The sequence below is a fragment of the Gymnoscopelus microlampas genome (assembly GCF_963454915.1).
Source record: "Gymnoscopelus microlampas genome assembly, chromosome: 11".
Lineage (NCBI taxonomy): Eukaryota > Metazoa > Chordata > Actinopteri > Myctophiformes > Myctophidae > Gymnoscopelus > Gymnoscopelus microlampas.
This window is the reverse complement of record NC_139948.1, coordinates 685,819-713,221: the sequence shown is the minus strand read 5'-3', so window position 1 is coordinate 713,221 and position 27,403 is coordinate 685,819. Positions and strand designations below refer to the sequence as shown.

General features: G+C 42.6%; 1 protein-coding gene across 3 annotated transcripts in view; it reads left to right on the top strand.

The window, feature by feature from the left end:
- The window catches only part of carm1 (coactivator-associated arginine methyltransferase 1), a 49,043-nt gene extending 22,496 nt beyond the window's left edge, over positions 1–26,547 (top strand). Inside the window, exons 8-16 of one of the 3 annotated variants that reach the window (XM_084072516.1) lie at positions 930–1,011; positions 2,090–2,175; positions 2,299–2,388; positions 3,026–3,163; positions 4,347–4,436; positions 6,809–6,876; positions 7,726–7,803; positions 22,582–22,650; positions 23,140–26,547. In XM_084072516.1, coding sequence (XP_083928642.1) covers positions 930–1,011; positions 2,090–2,175; positions 2,299–2,388; positions 3,026–3,163; positions 4,347–4,436; positions 6,809–6,876; positions 7,726–7,803; positions 22,582–22,650; positions 23,140–23,270 — 832 coding nt within the window. In that variant the 3' untranslated portion in view covers positions 23,271–26,547. Of the gene's footprint in view, positions 1–929; positions 1,012–2,089; positions 2,176–2,298; positions 2,389–3,025; positions 3,164–4,346; positions 4,437–6,763; positions 6,877–7,725; positions 7,804–22,581; positions 22,651–23,139 lie in introns of all 3 variants that reach the window. The other 2 variants (XM_084072515.1, XM_084072517.1) reach the window with 2 other exon arrangements.
- Positions 26,548–27,403: the final 856 nt, after the last annotated feature.

The following is a 27,403-nucleotide window of genomic DNA, read 5'->3' as shown; positions in this document are numbered from 1 at the left end:
TGCGTTAATCATCAGTGACGAGTGCCTGTAACACAGCTGCTGCTGGCTGCGTGCAGCGTGCCTGTGTCTGGATGCGAGGCAACACTCACACAATCACGTGCAGCATGCGTCCTCTCCCCCTGCGCCTAATGGCTGTACATGGGGCCGACGCGTGCTTTAGCGTGATTGTGTGAGTGTGGCTTCAGGAAGTAAATTCCTTGCCTCGATCTCCAGGCTTTTATTTTTTAGTTTTGCTAAAAAATAAAAGCTTGGAAATTCCTGTCCCAGCTGTTGGTACGCAAGAGCGCCTCGCGTCGTCTGATGTGGTGCGCATTTTTTATTTTGGGTGCGCATGCGCACCTGCGCACCAGTTACAGTATGTGCACCCCTGGTTATACACACAAGACACAGACACAGACTATCAAGACAATTTACAGCTGCCATTAATTAGTGCTGTTGATTGCCTATGTGGTCAAATGCACAGGCTCAACGAGCCATCGTTAGCCTGCTAGTGTTACAAAGCTGACTGGCAATAATATGCACATTTTTATTGAAAACGCATCCACCGAGATACTACTCTGGTCTAATCCAAGGAGGTTGAAGCAACACTCTAAAATCGTGGATTTTAGTTTGTCTTGTCAATATGAGATGACAACAGCAACAAAGGTTAGACCTATATTTGAGATGTATGATGACTCCAGTGGTCTATCAAGACGTTTTACAACGTTGACAACTTCACTTTTGAGACCAGGGCTAGGAGCTGCAGCCTGAGAGATGCTGTGCGTGTGCGTAACAGAGAGAGAATACTTCTCTATACGACTGTGTTTTACCGACCTGTGAAGAAAGTAAAGAAGAGGCCCAATTTCTTTCCAATGTGGCGGGTTTGCATAGAGCCTATTGTTTTTCTTGGGTATAAATTGGTCTTAACCACTCCTCTCTTGCTCTTTAAGGTACCAGCCCTCTTTCCATGGTGTAGACCTTTCTGCCCTGAGGGGGGCAGCAGTGGACGAGTATTTCCGTCAGCCAATTGTGGTATGTTTACACACACACACACACACACACACACACACACACACACACACACACACACACACACACACACACACACACACACACACACACACACACACACACACACACACGGCAGGCATCTGACACTTCATATATTAGGCTAGTGCCTATCAAATGTATACTATTTACAGTAGGAGCCATGCGTCATTTTAATATCTATTCTGGCCTTTTTGAGCACCCCAGGCAGTCAATTTTTAAGTTGCTTGATTCAGTATTTAGATATTTGACATACATTTTATCAGACACGCCCCCTTCCTATACAACCCCATTTGAACTGTTAGCTTGCCTTGACTACTGTGCTTCTGCTGTCTGTCGCACCGTCTCCGTCTCCTCCAGGGGCAGCCAGAGCTGGTTGGAGATTCCGCTGCTTTGCGCGCCTCCGGGTCTAGCCGACATAGTGGTCCATGGCTCTGTGGAGCGTCCGTATTTACCACATCTACCGTACTGCCGCACGTAATTCTAATACAAACTGCCAATCGTACACCAATTTAGGTTTGCTGCGTTAAAACAACCAGACTCACCGATCTAAGTTCATTATTTGCCATTGACTGTCCTATGCTACCGTGAGCCAGTGTGACCGCCGACCGGCATCATACATGCCATACATATATACATACAATTTTGGCATTTAGCAGACGCTCTTATCCAGAGCGACTTAAATGTAGGGATAAAGTGTTGTGCCTCGGTAAACAAGGATCACAGGTAAACAAAATACTATCAAAAATAATAATCTGTACATTGAAACTATAGGATATCAGGTAATCAATGAACCTAGCACCAGTCTAAACAAAATACTATCAAATATATGTACTTAGAAACGATAGGATACCAGGTAAACAATGATGGCTGTCTAAATAACATGCTTTCGAAATTACATTTTAATCTTGTAAAAAGCGTGTAACAATAACATGAGAACAAATGACCAGGATAAGTCTGCGTGGTCGTCATAACTAGTCGGGTCTTGTCTCCAAAAGACACCAGATGAGATGTAATGTGTATTATGTGACATGAGTAACATGCTGTTCTCCTCTGCATGCAGGACACATTTGATATCCGTATTCTGATGGCCAAGTCAGTCAAATACACAGTTAACTTCTTGGAGGCCAAAGAAGAGGATCTTTACAGGTGTGTGTGTGTGTGTGTGTGTGTGTGTGTGTGTTTGTGTGTGTGTGTGCGTGTTGTATATTAAACCGTAATCGTGTGTGTTGCTCTTGGTATTAATGTCTCTATGTTGTGCGTTTTCTTCAGGATAGAGATTCCCTTCAAGTTCCACATGATGCACTCAGGGCTGGTCCATGGCCTGGCCTTCTGGTTTGATGTGGCCTTCATTGGGTCAGCGTAAGTCACTCATTTTATTTTTATCTCTGGGATCTACACTGTAAAATCTGCAGTGTTCATTTAACTCCACAGCGCCCACATCTTCTCTTATCCAAGATGACAGTATGGCTGTCCACAGCGCCCACATCTTATCTTTATCTTATCTGATAGGATGACATTATGGCTGTCCACAGCGCCCACATCTTATCTTTATCTTATCTGATAGGATGACATTATGGCTGTCCACAGCGCCCACATCTTATCTTTATCTTATCTGATAGGATGACAGTATGGCTGTCCACAGCGCCCACATCTTATCTTTATCTTATCTGATAGGAGGACAGTATGGCTGTCCACAGCGCCCACATCTTATCGTTATCTTATCTTATAGGATGACATGGCTGTCCACAGTGCCCACATCTTATCTTTATCTTATCTTATAGGATGACATTATAGCTGTCCTCAGCGCCTACATCTAATCTTTATCTTATCTGATAGGATGACATTATGGCTGTCCACAGCGCCCACATCTAATCTTTATCTTATCTGATAGGATGACAGTATGGCTGTCCACAGCGCCCACATCTAATCTTTATCTGATAGGATGACATTATGGCTGTCCACAGCGCCCACATCTAATCTTTATCTTATCTGATAGGATGACAGTATGGCTGTCAACAGCACCCACAGAGCCACTCACCCACTGGTACCAGGTGCGCTGTCTGCTTCAGTCACCTCTCTTCACCAAGGCAGGAGACACATTGTCTGGTACAGCTATTCTAATAGCCAACAAGAGGTAAGGACCTCCCATTGTCATATTATCATCATATTTATATATATATATATATATATATATATATATATATATATATATATATATATATATATATATATTCAGAGGTCGCGTTAGTCCGGTAATTGCCGGTGTTGATCGTTTTTTTATGGCCAAGACCGAAAAATCAAATTCCCTCCGGACATCCTTACCAATTAAAAAACGTATGGTAATTTATTATCACTATCTGGTCTGCAAATCAGACACAGATAAATTATCTGTGCCTCCGCATGGCATGGAGTCTCTCAGAAAGGTACAGTTACCCCAGCGTCCACTAGGGCACTAGGGCATCCCAAACCTAGATAATTAATCCCATTATGCAAGATGAAGCTGTAATTATTTTCTATATCCTACTCCTTTACATTCAAATAGTTTTCAGTCACAAATATAATGCCAAAAACGGCTATGGCTGTTTTTGAAAAAAAAATATATATATAAAAAAAAAAAGATTTAGACTCGTATCCACTTCCTGGTTAACTTATTACTTTAAAAGCCTGTATCTCGAATCCTGTGTACTTTTTTTTTACTATGTATTTTTTACTATTTTCAACTGGCTGCAACTTTGGAACGGATTACCGAATGTTTCTTTTTTTCTCTCGATTCTACGAGACCCCTGTGTGTAATGAGGGGATCACCGTGAGGACGGTGATCACGGAAAATATTTTGTAAAAGGTATAAAAATTGTTAAAAACGCTGGCACTGGTTGTACACTGTTTTAAAAAACCTCTGGCACTCAATGTGTTAACTGTCATTATTGGCTTCTTTTGCGCAGCACCTGTTGTCATTCATAAAAAAATATGTCCATTATTTGTATCCGATGTCCGATTAATTGTAATTATTCTGGACACGGTAACCGGCAGAGATGAACTACCGTGTCATTGTCAACCGGTCGTGATGTCCGGAGAGATTTATATTTTCCGGTCTTTGTCATAACATTTCGGTCAAAACCTGTGTGTGAGATATATATGATACATATATATACACACATATATGTGTGTGTGTGTGTGTGTGTGTGTGTGTGTGTGTGTGTGTGTGTGTGTTTGTTGAGGGTGGATATACAGCTGCATGTATGCCTACTGTTGTTGAGGGTGGAGGACATACAGCTGCATGTATTCCTACTGTTAACCATGTGCTATTGTCACTCCAGGCAAAGCTATGACATCAGTATTGTTGCACAAGTGGACCAGACTGGCTCCAAGTCTAGCAACCTTCTAGACTTAAAGAACCCCTTCTTCAGGTTAGTGACATCATTTCCATGCTATGACGTTGCACAGTGGTTCCCAACCTGCTGTCCTCACGTGCTGCAATATAACACGTTGTGAGCTTGTAGATCTGCTATTTTCCTTCTTGCTTTTGTGTATCATGTTTTAAATTGTGTTGGACTACCTTTTTGTCATATGAAAGCAGGGAATCATAGCTACAAATTGAAATATATGTTGTGCAGTTTGACCCACCGGTTTTGGAGATATGGCTTACGTAGTGTTTGAGAAAACCGCCTCCAAAGGTTCACTGCTTTGTTCTGTGAGATTTTAACACCTATCCCAGAATGCTTTGCTGAAAGGTGGGGGTCTGAGGTGCGTATATACATTCTACGACAGCGTTACGAAAAGACACGCCCTTGATTGGCCTACCGGATCGCTGTAACTTAGCAACTCCCCCTTCTGTGACGCACTCGGAACTGCTTCGCAAATGGGGGTGGGGGGTTCAGAGGTGGGTGGATGGCCATTGTTCACATGAAGTTTCTAGGAACTTCATGCAAACTAACCTGTAGTGTTAACTCCTATGTACGCATTCTACGTTTGAGTAAGAGTACAAAAGTATTGGCATCAAAACTACTGTACTTACTGTACCAAAGTACAACATGCTAAAATGTGTAAGAATGTGTTAAACTTACAACAACATGTAAGCTTGGCTATTTACAAATACCGAAATGATAAAATAGGGCTTAAGTGGTAAATGTACCTTATGTTCTGTAATAATCAGGGGTGCACATAACTTTTTAGGTCTAGTACTCAGAAGAGCACCTGGAGATGTGACTTGGTGCGCACCAAATAAATGGTCCCGTCCCGTTTTGTCAACGGGGGGGGGGTCCAGCACGGTGCCCACCGGGACAGTTTTGTCAACGGGGGGGCGCGAGAAAAAAGGACGATCTGCTTCCAAATTCCGCCGATTTTCGCCATTTTTCCCCCACTCACGCCGTTGGGTGAACCCCCCAAGGTTGGTGCCCTGTGCTGCGCTGCTTTTATCCACCAAATTGGGACGTTCACGGCATATTTTGCACCATTACGGTGCGTTCATCATCGGTGACGAGTGCCTCTAACAGCCACTGCGTGCAGCGCGCTGCGTGTCAGGATGCGAGGCTCACACAATCACTGAATGCGTCCCCCTGCGCCTATGGCTGTACATGGAGCCGACGCATGCTTTAGCGTGATTGTGTGAGTGTGGCTTCAGGAAGTAAATTCCTAGCCTCGATCTCTAGGCTTTTATTTGTTATTTTTTCTAAAAAATAAAAGCTTGGAAATTCCTGTCCCAGCTGTTGGTACGCAAAAGCGCCTCGCGTCGTCTGATGTGGTGCGCATTATTTATTTTGGGTGCGCATGCACACCTGCGCACCAGTTATGTGCACCCCTGGTAATAATAATCAGAATCTGGAAATAACTTTTACCTGAAGTATTGTATTGGGAGTAAAAATAACAATATTTTGTATTGGAGAAAAAGAACAATATTTGCCTACTAGATATACTGGAGTAAAAGTATAAATTACTGAAAAACTTTACACACTCAAGTAAAGTAATAGTACCTCAAAATTGTTACTAACATTTGGTTCCATTTGAACTCATGGGGTCTAACTGAGTACATGTTATTTCCATTGGCATATACTTTACATTATATACAAAAATGTTGCTACAGTAACCTTAATTATTGTAGTGATTTATAAAAGTGAAATAAAAAAGTAATATTTAACTTTTCCCTTCCTAGAAATGTAGTGGGGTCAAAAGTACAATATTTACGCTTGCATCACAGACGCTACATCATCAGCCCTAGCCAATCACAGATCGGAGCTCAACATTTCAGACAAGCGAAGAAGAAATACCGGAACTGATCTTTTACCGAAACCCACAAAGAGGTCGTAATGTTATTATAAAAAAGTAAATAATTCTAACATGAATAACGTGGTTAATAATTGTTTCTTTGGGACAAAAATTACGGGAATATTAACGTGATGCGCGTCGCTAAGTAATGGAGCACACTGACATTACCGCAATCCGCTGCAAACGGAGGGTGCAATAATATTAGCTTAGTATTAGCCACATTCGACTCATACCAGGCGGAAGGTTGCGACTTCAGTTGCACATTAATACATTTATTTACATGCCGATTTAAGCTATGACATTTAAGTGAAACGTAGCCTGGTATGACGAAGTAGGGCATTAATTTACAAAAAAAGCATACAAAGTTAAAATATGGCGATAAGAGGTTTCTACCCGACTGCGACGCTATATTTCCGGGTACAGTTTGTGGCGTGTATATGTATACATATACTGTATATGTATGTGCTTTCAGGTACACGGGCACTAACCCCACCCCTCCTCCCGGTTCACACTACAGCTCTCCCTCCGAAACCATGTGGAATACAGGAGGAGCATACAGTATGAACCAGGGGATGGCTGTATCAGGTAATAACTACTACTATAATAATGATGATGATCATGATACAAGAGGATACAGTATGACTCTGGATCAGGTACTCTGTGTGTGTGTGTGTGTGTGTGTGTGTGTGTGTGTGCGAATCCAGTCCCGGGTCCACTTGCCAGATATTATTGTGAACACCGCGTACCGTATCCGGGAACGGATCTAGTTTTTATTTGCTAACGAAATTGTCAATATATTTAGTTTTAGTCACCATGGCTTAGTTTTTATTTCGTTTTTTTTTTTTTTTGGTAAGTTGTTGGCACTCGCACCACTCTGATCACTGTGTACTTCTATAAGGTCAGCCTTTATGCGGCCTGACGTGTTAACCCTGCAACAGTTTTTAACTTGAACTGGAAAACTACAAAACTTGAAACTACAAAAGCAGCCTAGAGTCGCATCCCCCTAAAGAGACACTAGACAACATTCAGCCTTAGATGTCGCACTTTTAGAACACATGTATGCATGATGGTTTATTTCTCAGTCACATCTAAAAGACATTTAGACCTGCAGTCATGTCGTTTGCAACAGTGTAACATGATGGCTGCCTTACCAGAATATGTTTAGGGTAACGAAAACACATGGATAATGGCTGCCATCAGCTTATGATTGAAGAGGCAAAACATATTAATACAATAAAATACTAATTCTGGTGTTTTGATCTCTTAACAAAATTATGAAAATTTGGAATCGGCAATCACAATGTATTTTTTTGTCGGAAAGCAATACTTTTATTCTAGATGTTTTTACAACTTAAACTATATTATTGCAATTGTCTAGTTCTCATCTGTATATGCTTTAATGTAGTTTGTGTTTTGTGTGCCTCTCTCCTGTAGGAATGCCTGCAGCGTATGACCTCAGCACGGTTATCGGCAGCGGCACGACGGTATCACACAACAACCTCATTCCCCTAGGTATGACCCCCTGCTCTCAATGAACCCCAATACAACCACCCTGCACCCTATGAACCCCAATACAACCACCCTGCACACCATGAACCCCAATACAACCACCCTGCACACCATGAACCCCAATAAAACCACCATGAACCCCAATACAACCACCCTGCACCCCATGAACCCCAATACAACCACCCTGCACACCATGAACCCAAATACAACCACCCTGCACACCATGAACCCCAATACAACCACCATGAACCCCAATACAACCACCCTGCACCCAACTCCAATACAACTAGGGATGAATGAGGGAAAACAGGGCTGCATAAGGCCCTGTCCCACCTCAGGGGAAGGCTTATGTGAACACTGACACGTCCTGGACAGATAAAAACATGACACCCCCGCCCCCTCCCCCGCTTGAGCTTTGTAGCTCTTTGACGCTGGCATCCATCCAGGAGGAAAAGACAGAAGAGTTCTCAACACAGAATATAAAAAATCATACCAAATTATAATCAGATTAATAATTGCAAATGCTTGACATTTAAATCATGTGAAAAACCAGTACATCTGTTATAATTTGGCTTTCTTATAAATACATGTTTTATAATGGAGCCCAACCAAGCTATCATTTGATTTTTTTTTTATGACATTAGTAAAATGGGCAATACTCAAAAATAGCCAAACTAGCTTATTCAACCACTTGTTTAACTGAAGTGGTTTAAAAAATGATAATGTTCCGTTTTTTTTAATGTATTTATATTAAATGTTCTCAAATAAAAACTTTAATCAAATCAACGTTTTTCAAAATGATTGGAAAAAATATGGGTCAAAACATTTGCAGACAGTGGTCCCCAAACCTGTTCAGCTGAGACCCAAAAGATAATTTTGTTGTAACCCACAAAAATGCATTATGAATGAATAACTTAAGCTCAGCGAAAATATCCAATGTAATGGGAAGGCCCACCCCCGCTGCCCTTCCAACCATTAGCATTTGTTTCCGGTTGCCTTTCGGGACTGACAATTCCAACATAGTGGATTTGAATTAGCTGAAATAGTGTCTTCAAAACGGATGTTTTATTATGTATTGATTAATTAATGAAAAATAAAAAAAATCTGGCTTTGGTTGGGCTCTGTTATACGTATATATGTTGGAAATAAGCGTGTGAACAGCTAAATCTGCCCCTCCCCCACACATATCCCATACTAAAACTCACCCAAGCTTCCTTTCAGCAAATATATGGACACACAATATTCTACCAAGTACAGTCAATACAGTGTGTGCAACTAACTACTCACTCACCTCTGATGTCATCGCTGTGTAGTCTACATTTACAATCACCTTTTCAAAACGTATAATGGTACATAGAAAATGAAAATCAACTGATATTGTTGTGTGGACATGTGTGTAAATATGTGAAGCTGTCACTTATCTGTTGCTCTACCTTTTTAAAGGACCGGCTGCTGAATGCTTATTAATTTACCCATGATGGATGCCATCTATGCACTATAGAAAAGAGGAGATGCATGGCTTGCTAATATCTTTTTGAGTTCCACATGTTCAGGGAGTTCCACTGCTGCTATGTTGACTGTCACCAGTTAATGTTAGTCTTAGAGAAAAATATTTTTGGAGACACAAGTTGTGTGTGAGTTGTTCAGGTTAACATTCAAGGCTCAACTTGATTATCCCAGAAGGGAGGGTTATACAATGTACACAAGAGGTCGTGCAATATGTACTTATCAAAGCTGACACCTTTTTGTTGAAACACAGGAAGGCGGGTATCAACCAATTTTGTACCCATTAATGCGTTACGTGTTGCAATGCGGCTGTTTTCGCAGAATGTTTGCCCCAGAATAAGAATGCTAGGGTTCATGTGGTTCAAATCACTTTAACCACTTAAACCCTACTTGAACTGACCCCCTGGGGTCTATACTTGGCCCACTACTTTTTTACCCCTCTACCTCTACTCTCTTTTCCAAAAGTAGACTCTACAATGGTTAATGGGTTTAAACGTTGCGGGCATCAATAACTGCTTAGTGCAAGCGCGTGCTGGACCTGTCATCCAAATTTGCTATATACATAGCAACATCTAAAATGACACTGATGCTTTCCTGGTTTTAAAGGTATAACGACGTATAGGCTTACCCGCTCAACCTTTGAAAGATCATATAATATTTTTCACAGCGATCCACCCGGCGATCGCCTCATTACACGTACGGGGGTCTTGGAGAATCGGGGAAAAAAGCGTGCTGTCGGGATAATCCATTCCATAGTTATTATGGGCAGTTGAATGTGGCTTGTTTTCGGCAAAAACAAAGCAGAGACATTTTTACTTATAAATCATATAACACTGAACGAAACCAGCTTCATTTTGTTGTGATCACGTGATTTCTGGGTGTACTCTTCTTGGGTGATCCTGAGATCATTCACAGGCTGTGAAGAGCGTCGTTCTCGTGCGGTGTGAGCCATTGCAAATTATGACGCGAAATCTCGTCATTGGCAGTCAAAGAGTTAAGAGGGGACGGTCGACTCAATCAATTTGTACTTTTTCCCCCTGTGAGCAGAGGTGATTATTGACAGGCAAAATCCTGCAGGCAAATATTAATTTTTTCATTGCAGTTGAAAAGGCTTAAGAAATGTGAGAGAAAAACGCCTGCAATGGCTCACTAGAGTGGAATGTTCTTTTTATACACGTTTGAAGGACCATGACAAAGACTTTTAATGTGTTGTAAAACTGAATGTCCTGAAACCTTTAACTAGTCACTTTTATAATGCAGTAACTAGTAAAGTAACTAAGTTACTTTTTGAGAGCAGTAACTAAAACTATTAACTTTTTTTTTAAATAACTTGCCCAACACTGTCTGTAATAAGGCACTAAATCCTTGTTCCTATAGAAAAAATAAAACTGGCACATCCGCTGGATGGCAGGTGCAGGACCAACACTGTAACTTTGCACGAAGCTCCCAGTCAAGGATTTTAAGACCTGTGGTGTTCTCCCTCGGCTCGCTCTACCTTTAGCATTGTGGAGGAGGAGCTTAAGGAGCTGTGGGTGGTAGCGGAGATGTGGAAAGGGCTAGAAGCAGGGGTCGCGCTAGGATTTTAATCTGCCGGTCCCAATGTCCGGAAGGATTCAAATTTATCGGACATCTGACAAAAATAACGGTCATAATTATTTGTATGCATTAGTGACAAGCAGGTGCGTAAATACAGCATAACAATTAGGCCTACAGCATTATATTTTGGATTGAGCTATTTGAACATGAACCATCATAATATACACATTTTATGTAGCAGGGTCATCTTACACAAATACATTAATTACCTACATTACCATTTGCGCATGCTGCGTGCGTAATGGTTTCTCAATAATCAATTGCGTTTGTATGCATTTTCTAATCAAAGGGCACTGCACAAAATTGGGCATTTCAGATGAATCCTTCATAACGTGGCTCAGCTGACCTGTTAGGGCAATACATTATAGACGACTACTCACTCACAGGAGGTTATACTGTATAATTAGACAGTGGATGCGGTCCGTGCGTCTAGTTGGGACAGTCGTGGGAAAGTTGATATAGCTGTTGTGAAGAGTATTTACGCATCTGTGTTAGATTTCATCTTCAACCTGCACTGTAGGGCAACTTGCCAACTTTACTCACAAGTGCCATTGTATTAGCCTAGTATTTGTGACATATTCTAACTAGTAACTAGTAATGATACAACTTGTGTGTGACTGGCTGTTGTAACTTGTAACCGGACCGCGGACTGCCGAGACCGCTGGCTACGCAGCAGCAGCAACAACTAGCTCTCTTCTTTTTCCTGTTGTACCTTCACAATAAAGTGTCTCCTATTTACCGCCCAATGCAGCACATTTTACACTGCTTATTATTAACAGGAAATAGGTGTAACCTAGCAGCGTGTGACAAACTCTTTTGAGAGAGAGAGAGAGAGAGAGAGAGAGAGAGAGAGAGAGAGAGAGAGAGAGAGAGAGAGAGAGAGAGAGAGAGAGAGAGAGAGAGAGAGAGAGAGAGAGAGAGAGAGAGAGAGAGAGAGAGAGAGAGAGAGAGAGAGAGAGAGAGAGAGAGAGAGAGAGAGAGAGAGAGAGAGAGAGAGAGAGAGAGAGAGAGAGAGAGAGAGAGAGAGAGAGAGAGAGAGAGAGAGAGAGAGAGAGAGAGAGAGAGAGAGAGAGAGAGAGAGAGAGAGAGGTGTCATTATGTCAGGATGTCCGGAGAGATTTTTTCCGGTCTTTGTCATAAATAAACGGTCAAAACCGGCAATTATCGGACTAACGCGACCTCTGGCTAGAAGTAATGTGGACGCGGCCCACTAAGCTGATGCTGACCCTACTCTTGAGATTTGGGAGATGTTGCCAGCATTGGTTGGCAAGGCCACTGCACAGTGTGACACTGTCTATGGCCGTGTCTTCATCATGTTCACCTGTCTTCCTCCAGACTGTGAGGGTGAACGTTGGCTTCCTCTTCTGGTGTGCTGATTGACATCCATCCATGTTCAGCCTTTGCTTGAGATGTCCAGAGAGCACAACTTAACATATATGTTGCCAGTGGTAACAAAGTATGTGTTGTCCAATGAAAACGAGCTGGGCCAAACTCTACTGGACACTTTGTTGATGCTGAAAGTCTCTGTCTCCAGTCTCACACACAGTCATGTCCTGCTCGTACTCCACGGAGACGGAAACAAGTTAAATAATGGTCACTATATCTGCAAACCGATATATCGATCTGGCTGGCTCTACTGAACACAGTGCTGGTAACCAGAGTGTGGAGATCCCTCAAGGCCTACTCAGGAACCACCTAGTTACTGCCTGTGGTTGGCGTTTTTCGCTATTTCTGCACTTCTATTAGCCAGTCAACCAGGATGGCTTTCATTCCAGGGGTCAGTCTGGGCTGTATGGACATGTAGTCACGTAGAACAAACTTGTCCTCTCTCCGTTACATATAAGGATAAGAAATGGAGTAGCAGAAAGCCAGAAACCAGGGGGTTGGGTTTACTACTCAACTCTAAACTCTGCATTTGACTACCTGTGATTAGCATGAAACATGAGCTATTAACGGGTACAGACCATATGAATGTAGTCAAAGTACCATAACCACGTATTAACACTATTAGTTAATATAGTATTACCTACCCTGTAACAGGCAGGTAAGCTTTTGGTCTCGGTATGGAACATGGGGTTGCTTTCATCCCCCAAGGCACTGATCACTATTACCCAGTGCCAGAAGTCCTAGGTTGCTGCTGATGCCTTCAACATATCACCCTCTTTTGTTTTCTTCTGCCTCTCAGAAGGATAAGGATAATTCCTTTTAACAGGTCGTTCATGAAAGTCCTTGCGGTCTTGTTTCCAATGAGAACCTGTGAGCAATTTGGGGTTAAGAGTCTTGCTCAGGGACAAATTTCATTTCATCGACACATATGCTGGCCTGGCTGGGAATCGAACCTGCGGCAACCAGGGCCTCTGGCTCCCTAGGCGGACTCACTAACCACTATGGCCGCCCCATAAACAAGAAACAATCCGATGCAGTGTTTAGACACCAGCGACTCAGTTGTGTGTGTCCTCCAGGGTCGTTGTGATGATGGCATGTGAGCGTGGCGAGGCTGCGTTCATGGCTGTGAATCCCACAGCGCAGTGTCCCAACTCCAAGAGGGAGTTTGCTAAATCTACGTTTTGGGGGTCAGGAAATGTAATGGTGCCGATTTATAAATCAGGATGCTAATTAGCGGCCCTAGCTGAGTGGTTTGTGAGCTTGCCTGGGGAGCCAGAGGCCCTGGTTGTCCCAGGTAAGAGGCCAGGCCAGCAATTGTGTCGATGTGTCGGTATCAACTCTCGTTCCCCCTGCCGCAACCCCTTGCAGAAGGCTGGCTCCCCAGCGTGGTGGAGCCCAGCCCAAAGCCCAGCCCCACCTTTGGATGTTTGATCACCAGCTTTATCTCAATCGTCCTCTGTGCATCTTGTTCTCTTTCTGGACTGTGCCACTGTGCTGGCCTGGCCCATAGGCCAGCACAGTGGCATGGTATCCATGGTAACTGCTTATTTCCATTGTGGTCTTTATGAATGTAAAATAAACCATTCATCTTACCCTTTTAAAGTTTGAGAATGAGTTTAGATCGTTTTGGCCCCAAGACCTCCGCTGTATACTCCGATCCATGAACCCAACAGCCATAGTGGGAGGAGTGGCATGCCATTCCAGACAGACAATTCCAGTGTTTGCATCTTGGGAATGTTGGCAGACACTGTCTGATGGCAGTGTCTTCATCATGTTCACCACAGTCTTCCTCTCATGACATAATGACAATGCTTTGAAAGTTTTCTTGGAGATGTTGATGGTGTGATTCTGTTTTCTTGGATATGTTGATGGTGTGATTCTGTTGAGTCTTTGTGTGAGCAGAAGGTGACACAACCTGCAGGATAGGCTATGCGAAAGGAATTGGGCTCACTGGTCCAATCCTCACTGGGTGCCATTCCAGACAGATGATTCCATGATAAAGGTCACTGGATCTTGTAGTCTAGTGTTTGCATCTTGGGAATGTTGCCAGTATTGGTTGGCAAGGTCACTGCACAGTTCGACACCGTCTGATGCTAGTGTCTTCATCATGTTCACCACAGTCTTCCTCTCCCAACTGGGGTTCCCAGACTGTGAGGGTAAAACTTCACTTCCTCCTCCTCCTTTTTCGGTGTTCTGATTGACATCCATCCATGTTCACCCCTTTGCTTGGAGATGTCCACATAGCACAACCTGACATCTCTGTTGGTAGCAGTAACAAAGTACCTTGTCCAACGGTGTTGTGAGCTTGTAGATATTTTCAACATATCGCATTTTTTTGTTTTTTGATTGATTGAATATTTTATTAGGCAAAAAATTTAAAACAACACATTTACATTTAAAATACTTTGTCTAACAGGTCCGTTCATAAAAGTCCTTGCGGACTTGTTTCCAATGAGGGCCTTGGTATTCAATTCATAGACATATATAGTGGCACCACAGTTCGAATATCATTACACAAAGAAAATAAAAATAAAACAGCAAAAAAAATAATATATATATACATATATATACATATATATATATATATATATATATATATATATATATATATATATATATATATATATATATATATATATATATATATACATACACATACATGCATACATACATAACACTATGTACAACAAAAGAAATAAAATAAAAAAGGGGGGGAAAGATATGTACAAGAACAGGGGGGGGGGGGGTCGGCTGTCTAACGGGAAAATAGTACTACCTCCTCTTTTGGCCTCCTGAAAGGTGATTTTTTAAGGCTCTTTTAAATGAGCCCAGCGAACTGCATTTTTTGAGGGATGGGGTTAGACCATTCCAATCCTGGGTGGCAGTGCTGTAGAAGGAGAATTTGCCCATGTTTGTTTTATGGTTGGGTGGTACCAAATTGTTGTTAACGCTCCCTCTGGTATTGTGACTGTGGGTGTCACTAACCTTTTGGAGGTATTTACTCAGATATGCGGGAATAGGGGGCATATCGGGAACATTTTCATTTACAATTTTGAAGGCCAGTCCCATTTTTAGTTGTTTAACCCTGTCTTCCACCCTGAGCCAGCCTAGGCTGACAAAATGGGTGGGAGAAAGGTGGGTCATGGGCCCCAATCCGAGGAGTAGCCGAATCAGTTTGTTTTGGGAGGTTTGAAGCTTAGTCTTCAGTGACACTGAGGTGTTGGAGTACCAGGAGGTGCTAGCATAGTCAAAATGTGGTTGAATCAGGGAGAGGTAGCCTGGTAAACCCTCCCTCCGGAAATCTCATTTCCATTTGATTTCAGGAGTGAGTCTGGCCTGAACCGCCTTTCTGCAATAATCGCTCTATACGCCGAACTGACGAGCCTATCAGCGTCGTCGCACATCGTTCTGTGATTGACAGCGACAGTTGGCCAATCAGGTGGCGAGTTCGAGTGAGCCCGAATGAAGCCGAGTGCAGCCTGAGAGCCGCCGACAAAAGACGAACGGCAGCCATTGTTGTTGTCCGAGTGCCGTCACTTCTTAGTTTCGTTCTTAAAACGGTCTCAAACTTCTTTTTTGAGGCACGGAATTTACTATTAACATATCGTTTGGATAGAATTTAGTTGTTTAACTTCATATATGTGGTCAATTAATCATGACAGAGCCTATTTAAAAATATAAATTTAGAGAACCGGCAGGGGCGGGGAGTGACACGCATGTATCCCAATAAGGCAACCTATTTTCGGCATGGCCGTCCCAAAAGTCCCGTTGCGTCACATAGTCTGGAGCTCGTCAAAATGAACTGCCGATTGGCTGAAGGGGAAAAACGATCATTGGTTGAAGGGGTTGTCAGTCAACGGTATTACTCCCGCCCAACTCCAGCCCACAGCGAATATTGCAGAAAGGCGGTTCAGGCCAGACTCACTCCTGAAATCAAATGGAAATGAGATTTCCGGAGGGAGGGTTTACCAGGCTACCTGAGAGGGTCCTGAGGGCCTGAGGGTTGACAAAAGAGGAAACTGCCCATAAATTTGGTTCTCTGGTTTACTATTTTGACCACCTTTGTCCCCATGCTTTCACCTGACAGGTATTTGTCGAGAATACAACCCAAATAGGTAATCTCTTCTTTGCTAGAGATAATTGTGTCATCGACTTTGACCTTGAAATCATTTACCTCCATCTGTCTGAGGGAATGTTTGGTCCCAAAGAGAATGGATTCAGTTTTCCCAAGGTGTAGTGACAGTTTGTTATCGGTAAGCCAAGTACGGATTTTTGAGAGTTCATTGAAACATTTTTGCCTCTTTCATGACAATTTGGCCAATGTTTATTTTTTGTAATAGTATCGTTTGTTGATTACCTTTTACGCAGTACTAGTCTTATTATTTTTCTTCATTTTAAGTAAGTAGTTCGGAGAGGCTTATTGTCGGTATCAGCTGAGAATGGGTCTTATCCCGTAGCAATGTGCTAGACCAGTGGTTTTCAACCCTTTTTGTATCAAGGACCCCCAAATTGACACACATTAGCCCACGGACCCCCATTTGAAAAGATATGCCAGGGACTCAACCATTTTGATTTCTTGGGGGTCCCAATCTACACTGTATCATTATCATTAGTGTTCATTTAACTCTGAGAGTGTACAAATGGAACCAAATGGACCCGTTAGGATCCATTTGTTTCGATTTGTACAGTCTCAGAGTTACAGACACACAAGGTTCAATTTGGTTCCTAACTATTAATTTGTCTGGGGACCCCCTGGAAGCCCCTCAAGGACCACAGGTGGTCCCCGGACCACTGGTTGAAAACCACTGCGCTAGACCCCTGAGAGATGGATCGCTGAGGTGGAGCGCAACACCTACCATCAGGTACTTTGATAGGGGACCAGTAGGGACCTACTGGACCATTCAATAGGATGATCGGCTGCCCCGGGAGAGAAACTAGTGAAAATGACCGATCTACAAGCTCACAACACCCCAAAGTTGTGAACTTGTAGATCTGCCATTTCCACTGACTTTCTGTAGCACATTTTCACCAAGATTTGACCCATTTCTTGCCTATTTTTGCAGAATCTTGACCTGTAATGACTTTCCCAAAATGGGGAATACAGGGTGAATGTGGATAGCAGAAACTTATCAGCAACATTTGCAGATATTAGAACTCCAGCAAGCGAATGCGAGCCTGCATCAGGCGCTTAATATAATTGTTTCAAAATAGCAGATCTACAAGCTCACAAGTTGTGAGCCCGTAGATCGGCTATCCCCAAATCCTGTGTTTACAATATGGCTGAAGTACTTTTGAAAATAGCAGATCCACAAGCTCACAACTTGCTTGTGAGGTGGGTGGGTGGGGGGGGGGCATGTTGGGGGCGGACATGTGAGGGGGGGGGTCCTCTGCCGCTGACCCGGCAACATCACGTCTGACGTGCTTGCGTCTTGCACTTGCTCCTTATGCGCGGATCACCAAAGGAATCTCGGCTGCCAGACGCTAGCTGGCAATCTCTGTACCACCATGCTGCAGGCTGTAAGGAAAAGTAATCATTCCAGCCCGGTTCCCCCTTTCCCAAAAACTGGTCTAAAGGTGAGAGCTCTACCTAATGAGCTATCCGGACACAAATGATATAAAAATGTAATCGGACCCACAGTTTGAGAACCACTGGTCTATTGGCCCTTGTAGGCGCTTAACTCTTTCACTGCCAGAGTATATACATTAATAAACTCACCCACTGCCAGTGTTTTTAACCTTTTCAACTGGTCACAGAAAATTTTGATCCAGTATGATCCATGGTCGGACCGTCTGTGTGGACAAACGGGGTCTGTGGTCGATCCCCAGAGGAAAACCTTTTCACCTGCGAGGTAACTTTCCATGTCGCAGTCACGCTGAAAACAGCACAGCATATACCGTCAAAAATGCACGTCTTTCCCACCTCCCCAACTGGCCACAGAACATTTATATACATTATGATCGCTTGTCAGACCGTTGGCAAACAAAGGGGATCACTGTTCGTCGTCTAGAGAAATAAATGTATAACCGGAGCCACATGTTGAAAATAGGATGTCTCGCGAAATACAGTGGAAAAAAAGTCAACCCAATATATAAGCATTTCCAGGAAACCATTAAACAGGAAGTGGACGGAGGCGTAAATCTTCGGATGACGTTATTTCCGGATCCGGATGAGTGGAAAGTGAACCTGATCACTCGGGTGACAGAACAGCGCGATCTTTTATACTGTAAGACAAAGAATGAAAACTCGTCGACGGCAGGCTGCGCCATGGCAGAATTTGACAAGTTAACGGCTCTTTAACTCTTTGGCAAGCAAAGAGTTAAAAGAATGAACAAAGTCCTCCTGAACACACCGTCTTGTTGTCTTGTTTGTGAATGAAGACTATGTCCCGACACTGAGTGTACAGAGCAGGTTGTGATGGGGCCTAGAGTAGCTTGTCTAGTGTGTTATCATGTATTTTATAAACCTTTTGTTTTGAAAGGTGTTGTTTGATCCAAGTGTCTTTAATGGCTGCTGTAATCTTTGTGCCTTTGGGAACTTGATGGATATCGCGATGCATAGCTCTTATTGTTTAATATATTGTATTTATACACACTTAATATACATACAATATATAGTATGTATAAACTTACAAACGGTGTCTTCGGAAAATAACAGCAATTTGTTTGTACTATATGAAAGAGTTACACTAGTGTTGTAGACTTCAGCGTGCAACAATGTCACGCAGATGTGCAAATGCTATATTTGATTAAAATTGATTATTTCCTAATTGTTGCACCCTTAATCAGTTAAAACAAATCACTAATAAGGCCTTATGTCCTGATATCACAGTACTGTTTTTGCATCTCATCTACAAAAACAAAGGCAAGTTAACCACTAGTTGCCGAGTTGCTTTGGTAACAAAAAAACATGACATGCATGCATGGTAGTTATGTCTTGGTCAATTGCTAGCATCAAATACATTCCAGAGTGTCGTCCTAACCGGTAAAACTAGAATGTGAAATAAAAAAAGAAATGGTTCAAGTGCACAATATTATAATGTATGGTTAACATTGACCGCTAACCTGTAGTTCCACTATTACCGGGGGATCTCTGTTAACATAATGTGGATCATAGTAATAGTCATTACTATTACTTACGGCTATTTTGCCATTAAATGTAATAACAGACTCTGATTGGCTCTGATCGCTGGATATCCTACTATAATTCTAGTAACCTCTGTCTGTAGTGGTGAGTAGGTGAGTACGTGAGTACGTGAAGCTACCCGGTTCTCCTCAGTGGCTGGAGCAATTGCTCTGATTTTGCACACAGCCATTGACCATTACCATCTGAACTTAACTGTGAAACCCGTTTTTCAATTTCACCAAATCTCAGCTTCTTATTAGCGTTTTTGTGTCAAACACTGTCGCCATGGTTACGGGGCTGCCCAGCTATGGGACGAACTGCCTCCCGGGTTGCCAGATCATGTGCGCATATCCCCCCACGGATGCGTCGACCGGGTATGGTCTAGTAGATGTGGATACAAGGAAGCCCAGTCTGGATGTATTTGTTTTCTTGCGAGAAACGTTTGCTTCCAGTCATATGTGATGTTAAAAGGAAAGTTTCAGTAAGGCTGGTCCCTGGACTTGGCCTCTTGGAAACATTTTCAGAACACTAGCATCCCAATTCAGGGGGGCGAACATTCGGCAAAAATAGTAGATGTACACGCTCACAGCGCTTAACACTGTGACACATCTCGTCTACTAGATCTGTGGTTTTGCAAGGTTGAGAACCTTGTCTAAGGTCCATTCTTACACGGGCCTAAAGACTGGAATGAGGTGCCTCTACTAGTCAAGAGTCCTAGCCTGCACACTTGGGGTCATGAAATGGCTCCAGGAAAGGCAACCAAGAGTAGGCATAATATTGTTTATGTAATCTTTTACAAACTGTTTAGAATTATGTTTGCTTGAACTTTTGTCAATGCATGGATTGATATTGTTGTAATGTTTTATTTTCTGATACAGTGGAAACTATGTACAACTAATAATTATGTTGCTGTCGTGTGGAAATGTATGTCCAAAATCATTAAAAAACATTTTAAAATAGTGAAGATAGTTGATCTACAAGCTAACAACGTGTCGCATTGCGATGCGTTGTGAGCTCGGCTATTTTTACTACTTTGGAGTGACACTCTCTTGTATGATGAAGTAGGGCCTTAATTTACAACCAAAAAAAACTTTAAGTTGAAATATGGAGATACAGGGCTTCTACCCTGACAGCGCCAATTTGCAATATGTAAATATTTCAGCTGTAGTCTTACCTTTTAGATCAAGGACCACAATGGAAAAACAGACTTAATGTTATCGTGTGTATGTATGTATGTGTGTATATATATATATATATATATATATATATATATATATATATATATATATATATATATATATATATATATATATATATATATATATATATATATATATATATATATATATATATATATATATATATAATTTTTTTTTTTTTCTTTTTTTTTTTTTTAGCAATGCATGTTTGTCTTTTTTGATAATTGTCAAATAAAACGAATGTAAACACAATCAAGTGTTTCTCATTTTACTTAACATTTGACTTGCTCGTCGTCCTCTAGAGTTGTCCAGCCATGTCACTTGCAATATAAGCCCAAATACCAATCAAAATTATTCAGACCCCACAGCAAATTAGGTTTATTGGGACAATTAGCTGCCTGCAATAAACAAATAAAACAGCAATTTAAATAGCTCAACAAAACTCATAAGTGGTCTCTACACATTCAACACACTTTTAATGACTGCTACAGTCTCAAAATCATTCAGACACTTCATGACAAACCGATCAACCTCAAACTTGCCGTGTGAATCGCAGAGGGAGTGATTTGCAGAGTGGGAACTCGTCGGATTGGGAGTTGAATGTGGGAATCAATCCCCATATATAATCCCTGACAAAATGCAAAAACTGTCCGATCAAAGTCAGTTCTATGATGTCATATTGATGACATCAGGGATCTCCAAAAATGTGCATAAAACAGATGCAGGGATCCCCATAGTATGGGCATAAAAGATGGAAGCACAGACAGATGGGTGTCATGTTAAATTTACATTTAATTTTGTGCGCACGCATATGAACCCATAAGCCGAAGCAATGTGGTTAAATACTATGTGGTATTATTTGTACTAATATTTAATACAAAGTCACTGAATACAGATAAGAGACGCACCGCCCACCTTGGCTAACAAACAACACAGACCGTAATATTACGTTGATGTACATCTCTCTCTAGTCTGTCATTTCTGACATCCAACTTGGAGAGGAGAGAACACAACTTTACCTGAAAGATTGTTACACTTAATCCTCTCCGAATATTGACAACTACTTTGACACAAGGGGGAGGTGGGGACTTATGTACTTTGCGGAGCCCTCCGAAACTAGTGTAGTGAGCGAAGGACCTTCCGGCTCACATATAAAACCTTGTTTTAATTTTACATGTGGCACAGCGAAATATTGTCATCCATGGTCCTTATTTTCCCATTATGGGAAGGGACATTAAAGGACCACTTCACCCATTTCCAACCAAACCTTTGTTCCATCTAATGCTCCTAATGGTTCTAATTGTCCTAATTGTTCCTCACTAATATTACATTGTACTTTTATATACTTTTTTTTATCTCAGAGGAGGGCTGTGGACAGTTCAGAAACCCGCCTACCAGTGGCATCATCAATGGGGAATCCAAGATGATAGAAGCCATCGTTCTCGCATTAATAAAAATAAAACCTGTTTGAAATAACCAAATTTGCCTACCGATGTCACTGGTAGGCGGGTTTCTGAACTGTCCACAACCCTCCTCAGAGACACAGTGAGTAGACAAAATGGTAGCATATTAAAATGAGCATTAGTGAAGACCATTTATATGAAGATAGGTTGAGAATAGGTGAAGTGGCCCATTAATTAATCAGTGCTCTCTCGGTTGGGTAGAGGGAGACATATGACATAAAACCTACAGATTGTAGCTTTAGCTTGCTTGTCTTTTTATGTTGTACTAGCTTAACTATATTTGTCATTCAAATTTTACATTTACAAATCCTGACTCCTTATTATGTCAATGTTTTCTCAAAAGCAGTTTGGAGGCTGTGCATAATGTTATTACCAAAATGATATTGGCATGGTTGGAATCTCCTCTTTCTCAGTGTTTCCATAAAACGATTCTTGGCAATGGCATATTTGATGCGTTTGTTTGCATGCGTGTGTACAAATAGTTGATTGTCCTTCTCTTTTGTCTCAGTTAACTCTGGAATTGTGAACCACACCCACTCCAGGATGGGGTCCATCATGAGCACAGGCATTGTCCAGGGTACGTCCACCAGGGGATGACATTTAGCACAACGCCTACATGTAGCATTATATTAAGTGTAAACGGTGAGTTTTAAAATGGTTCCACCATTTTAAAACTCACCGTTTACACTTGGTGGAGTTCCCCCCCCCCCGCAATTTGTGTGATACCATTGTACAATGACAAACGGGATAGGCTTCAACCCACTTAAACCCCAGCATCCGTATTCTGGGGAAGACTTTCCCAGACGTTGGTGACAGGGTAGTTTCCCAGACGTAGACCAGGACTATACTTGGTATAGCCCAGAGGGACTCAATCAAGTATAGAAGTATAGCGTTTAAGTAGTTACGTGTTTTATCAGACTACTCAATTTAGTCAATACTTTTTTTTAAATATATTAAAATAAATAAAGGCAGCCGTGCCCTAAGTCTGAATTACAACAGACAAAACTCCCTAACTAATCCTGTAACTTGATTGTAATATCGTGTTTCTCTCCCTCCCACCTCCCAGGAGCCTCGACAGGCCAGGCGGCTAGCGGCAACACCCACTACCCTGTCACCAACCAGTTCACCATGGGGGGTCCTGCCATCTCCATGGCCTCGCCCATGGCCATCCCCAACACCGTGCATTATGGGAGTTAAAAAGACGCCAAGAGCTTCGCCCAAGAAGATCTCGCCCACTCAAGAAGCCCCCTCCCTCCTGGCATGACAAGACGACCTCCCCTACCCCCCCCCCCCCCTCCACTCACACACACACACACACACACACACACACACACACACACACAATCCGCTCTTCTTCGACCCATGGCGCTGCCCCCCCCCCCCCGCCAGCCAGCCAGCCAGCCAGCCAATCATCTAACTGCAGCTAAAAACCAGTAAACCAAAAGCAGTGCTGATAAGGCACTCTGTGTTGTGACTGGTCTTTAAAAACAATCTTGTGGTTTATCCGTCCTCCCTGTCAGCAAAGGCTGCTCCCACTAGTCGCTACGAGAGTTGTTCACTTCCTCTTTGCACCTCCCCCAGCATTCATTGGGACTTAGCCCCCCACCCCCCCTTGAACTTGATTTATACTTTGTCATGCAAAAAATAGGCGACCTACAATATATAGTCAAAAAAATACAGTATATAGTACAACAATACAATATATAGTACAAAAACTGCCGCCCTACAAGCTCACAATGCGTCGCAGACGCAACACATTGTGAGCTTGCAGGTCGGCTATTTTGACACGTGACGCCTTTTGTACGACGGAGCCTAAATTAGGGATTACCACACGTGTGCAAAACGGGACAATGAGCACAAGGAAGCAGGACTCAACCCCCTTTACAAATGCAGTTTGTCGGACTGGACTTTCGCCATGGCGCGCACGTGCACACGCACGGACACAACGTGGACTAGTGAAAGTCAAAATTGCAGGACTGTACCACAGACGTCATCTCTCGCTCACCCCGTTTACGGGGGCTTCCCTCTTTATGATCCGTCCTTCCTTTCTTCCTTATTGGCTCCTGTCCTTTTACCTTACCTTTAAAAAACATGTTTCTAGAAACATCACCTTCATCTCCTGGGAATGTTCTTTGCTAGCAGCACTGTGTTCGTCCACCGTCCTCTCGTCCAGTGGATGTCCCAAACGCTTTTCACACGGCAACGCTGGATTCTGCTCTTGTGCGTCACGTCAGATCCACAAACATTGAGAAGAACACAATATTCCCAAGGGAAACTTTGGTGTTTTCTTTTTTAAAACCTGGGCCCTGTTTTTGATCGTTTCGAATACAAATGAGGGGTGGGTGAAAACAATTATTGGAATTGGTTCCCTCCAGAAGTTCTGTATCCGGAAGAGCAAGCTGGTAATACAAACGTATGCAAGTTTAGTTTTTTTCACTTATCTTTTTCCCCCGGAAACGGCTGGAGATTTGTTTTCAGACAAATATAAGACAGTTTGCCCAAACAAAGGGGGGCACACAAAAAATCCAACAAATGCAAAGTTTCCGGCGGTAACTAAATGGACCAATTCCAATAATTATTTCACCCACCCTTTGTTTGTGGGCCAATTGCTCTAAACATGGAGCCCAGATTTAAAGAAAACAAAGTTCCCCTTTAAAGTTATTTATGTCAGAGCATCACTGCCCTACACCATGAAATTTAGAGGTAGACCTGAAAAGATGGACAGTAGAACACTAGACGTTATCATGTGTTTAACCATGGTAACCGCATCCTTCTCAGCTACTGTTATGGACTGCCATGTTAGTTTGAGCTTATTGTACCCACCCACACAAACTGATGTCTTTGGACAAACGGACCGGTCCCTTTTAAACGATTTCCCTGAGGTGTGGATGTTTTGTTGGGTTTTTATCGGCGGAGTGGAGCTAGTTGGTTGACCTGTAGGAATAACTCCTAGAAGGAAACTCCACCGAAGATGGAAAGCTGAGGTTGTGGTCCAGTGGTTCTAGCATTATTCAATTTCAAGGACCCCCATATCTCTGAGAGTGTCACAAATAGACAATCAAATGACACACTCAGAGTTACAGACCTGTAAGGGTCCATTTGGTTCCATGTGTAACACTCTCACGGTGCGTTTTAACAGCGGGCAATACTGGGCGACATCGTCCAAAAATATAATGAAAGTCTATGAGAGCCGGCGATCGGGCGAAGTGGGCGGGGGGGGGCGATGAAAGATGGATTTTCATTATCTTTTTGGGCGATGTTGCCCGGCATCGCCCAGTATCGCCCGCTGTTAAAACGCACGGTCAGAGTTACAGACCTGTAAGGGTCCATTTGGTTCCATGTGTAACACTCAGAGTTAGTCAGACCAGGAACCCTGAGGTACCCTGGACCACACTTTGAGAACCACTGGTCTAGTCCACATTTTCTCAACATCTGTTCCGGGGACCACTAGGGGTCCGGTTGGACCGTTTTGGGTCTGTACAAAAGGAACCATATGGACCCTTTAGGTCCCATTTGGTTCACTCTCAGTTAAATTAACACTGAGGATTTTACAGTGTAGAATTGGGGTCCCAGATCAAATCGGGGTCGGTGGTCTAATGCAGGGGTCCTCAAAGTGGGGTCCAGGGACTCAGGGTTCCTTGAGGGGGTTCTAAAATTCATCCTTACAAGTCTGTAACTCTGACAGTATGCAAATGGCCAAATGGACCCTTGCAAGTCTGTAACTCACAGTATGCAAATTAGCATACTGAGAGTTAAGGGGGCCACTTGAAATTTTTAAGTTTGAGAACCACTGGTCTAATGCATATCAAACCAGGCGTCCTTGAAATGAAAAAGTTGAGAATCAATGGCCCGGTCAGCAGCCATTCAAGCTCCCAAACCCAGGACGGCGTTAAGCCCGACGCGGGTTGGCAACCGTCCCAAGCGGACACAGAGGATTATCCCCCCTCCTTGGCAGATGGACATCCGTTAAGGACCAATAACCCCGCTTGTTCAGTCACAGTGGCGTTGGGATAGCAAGCTGTATCCTAAGTTTACATCCAGCTTCACATCCAACCTCCCCTCCATCCTTTCTGAGACTGACTCAAAGCAGAGAGGAACCAAACCCCCAGACCCCCCCCCCCCACACACACACACACACACACACACACACACACATATCGCAATCCCAACACCGCCCTCATCAAGTCGAGGAGAGAAAACGGACTTGAACGGACATGTAAAAGCATCGCTTCCATTCTCACAAAAAGAAGAAAAAAAACGTCAGACTGAGTTGCGTAGTTCTGGATTTAGATTTTTTTGAAAGGTCTAAGAGAGCTGGGGGGGAAAAAAGAAGAAAAGAAAAAAAAAACTTTGTAGGGCTAACCTTTTGTCTTTATTGTTTTATTTTGTTTTTTGTTTTTCTTTAACAAAAGACAAATGATTAAAAAGGAAAGAATTGAGGAAATTAAATGTGGTGGAGATGTACCAAAACTCATCCAGATTCACTTGTAGTACCTTAATTTGTTGGGTCAGATTGTTAAAATAGACTTGTCGACACTGCTGATGTCAAGTCATGTGGCGACTGTAGCTATCATCATGTCCTTTTTTTGCCATGGAATCATTGCTATGTGTTGTCAATTATTTTTTATTATGGAAAGTGTGCGAGGAAGACCATGATATGTCCTGTGTTGGTTGTTTTTCTATATCTTTCTCACTGAAGACCTTGTCTGTGCTGGGGGAATAATGCAACCTAGGTACTAACGTGCTCTTAGAATGGATTTGTCGGTGGAGATATTATGTTTTGGTTCAAAACAATTTGTTGTCGGGTGGAAACCTTGTAATGTCCAAGACCTTTTCAGGAAATGGAAAAAAAATCCTGTGTTCCAATGGATCCAATGTAGTTATTATTTAGTCACAAGCTCTTGTTAATACTTTTCATTGGTTCAATATTTATAAAACCCACAGACACAATCACTTTGACTTTGAAAATTGTTCAAAAATTATTGAGAAATAAGAGCTTGCAGAGATGGCTATTTTCGCGCAGCACTCTTATACGATGAAGGGCATTAATTTACCAAAAAAAAGCTGGAATCTGGAGATACAAGGTTTCTGTCCGTAGCAAATAGGCTATATTCATGGCAGCCATATTGGAAAGACATTGGGCCCCTTCCTTCCTTCCTTCACATGTGTTAGCAATGATACTAATGAAGGCGCTGTTCCATTCTGGTCAAACATAGTCGGGTATGCTGATATTGTGCAATGTGCATGTTGGTGGGTCCAACCATGGTTCCTTGAGGGGGTTCCAACTGGCCCCTTACGGGTGTGTACAAATGGAACCAAATAGACCCGTC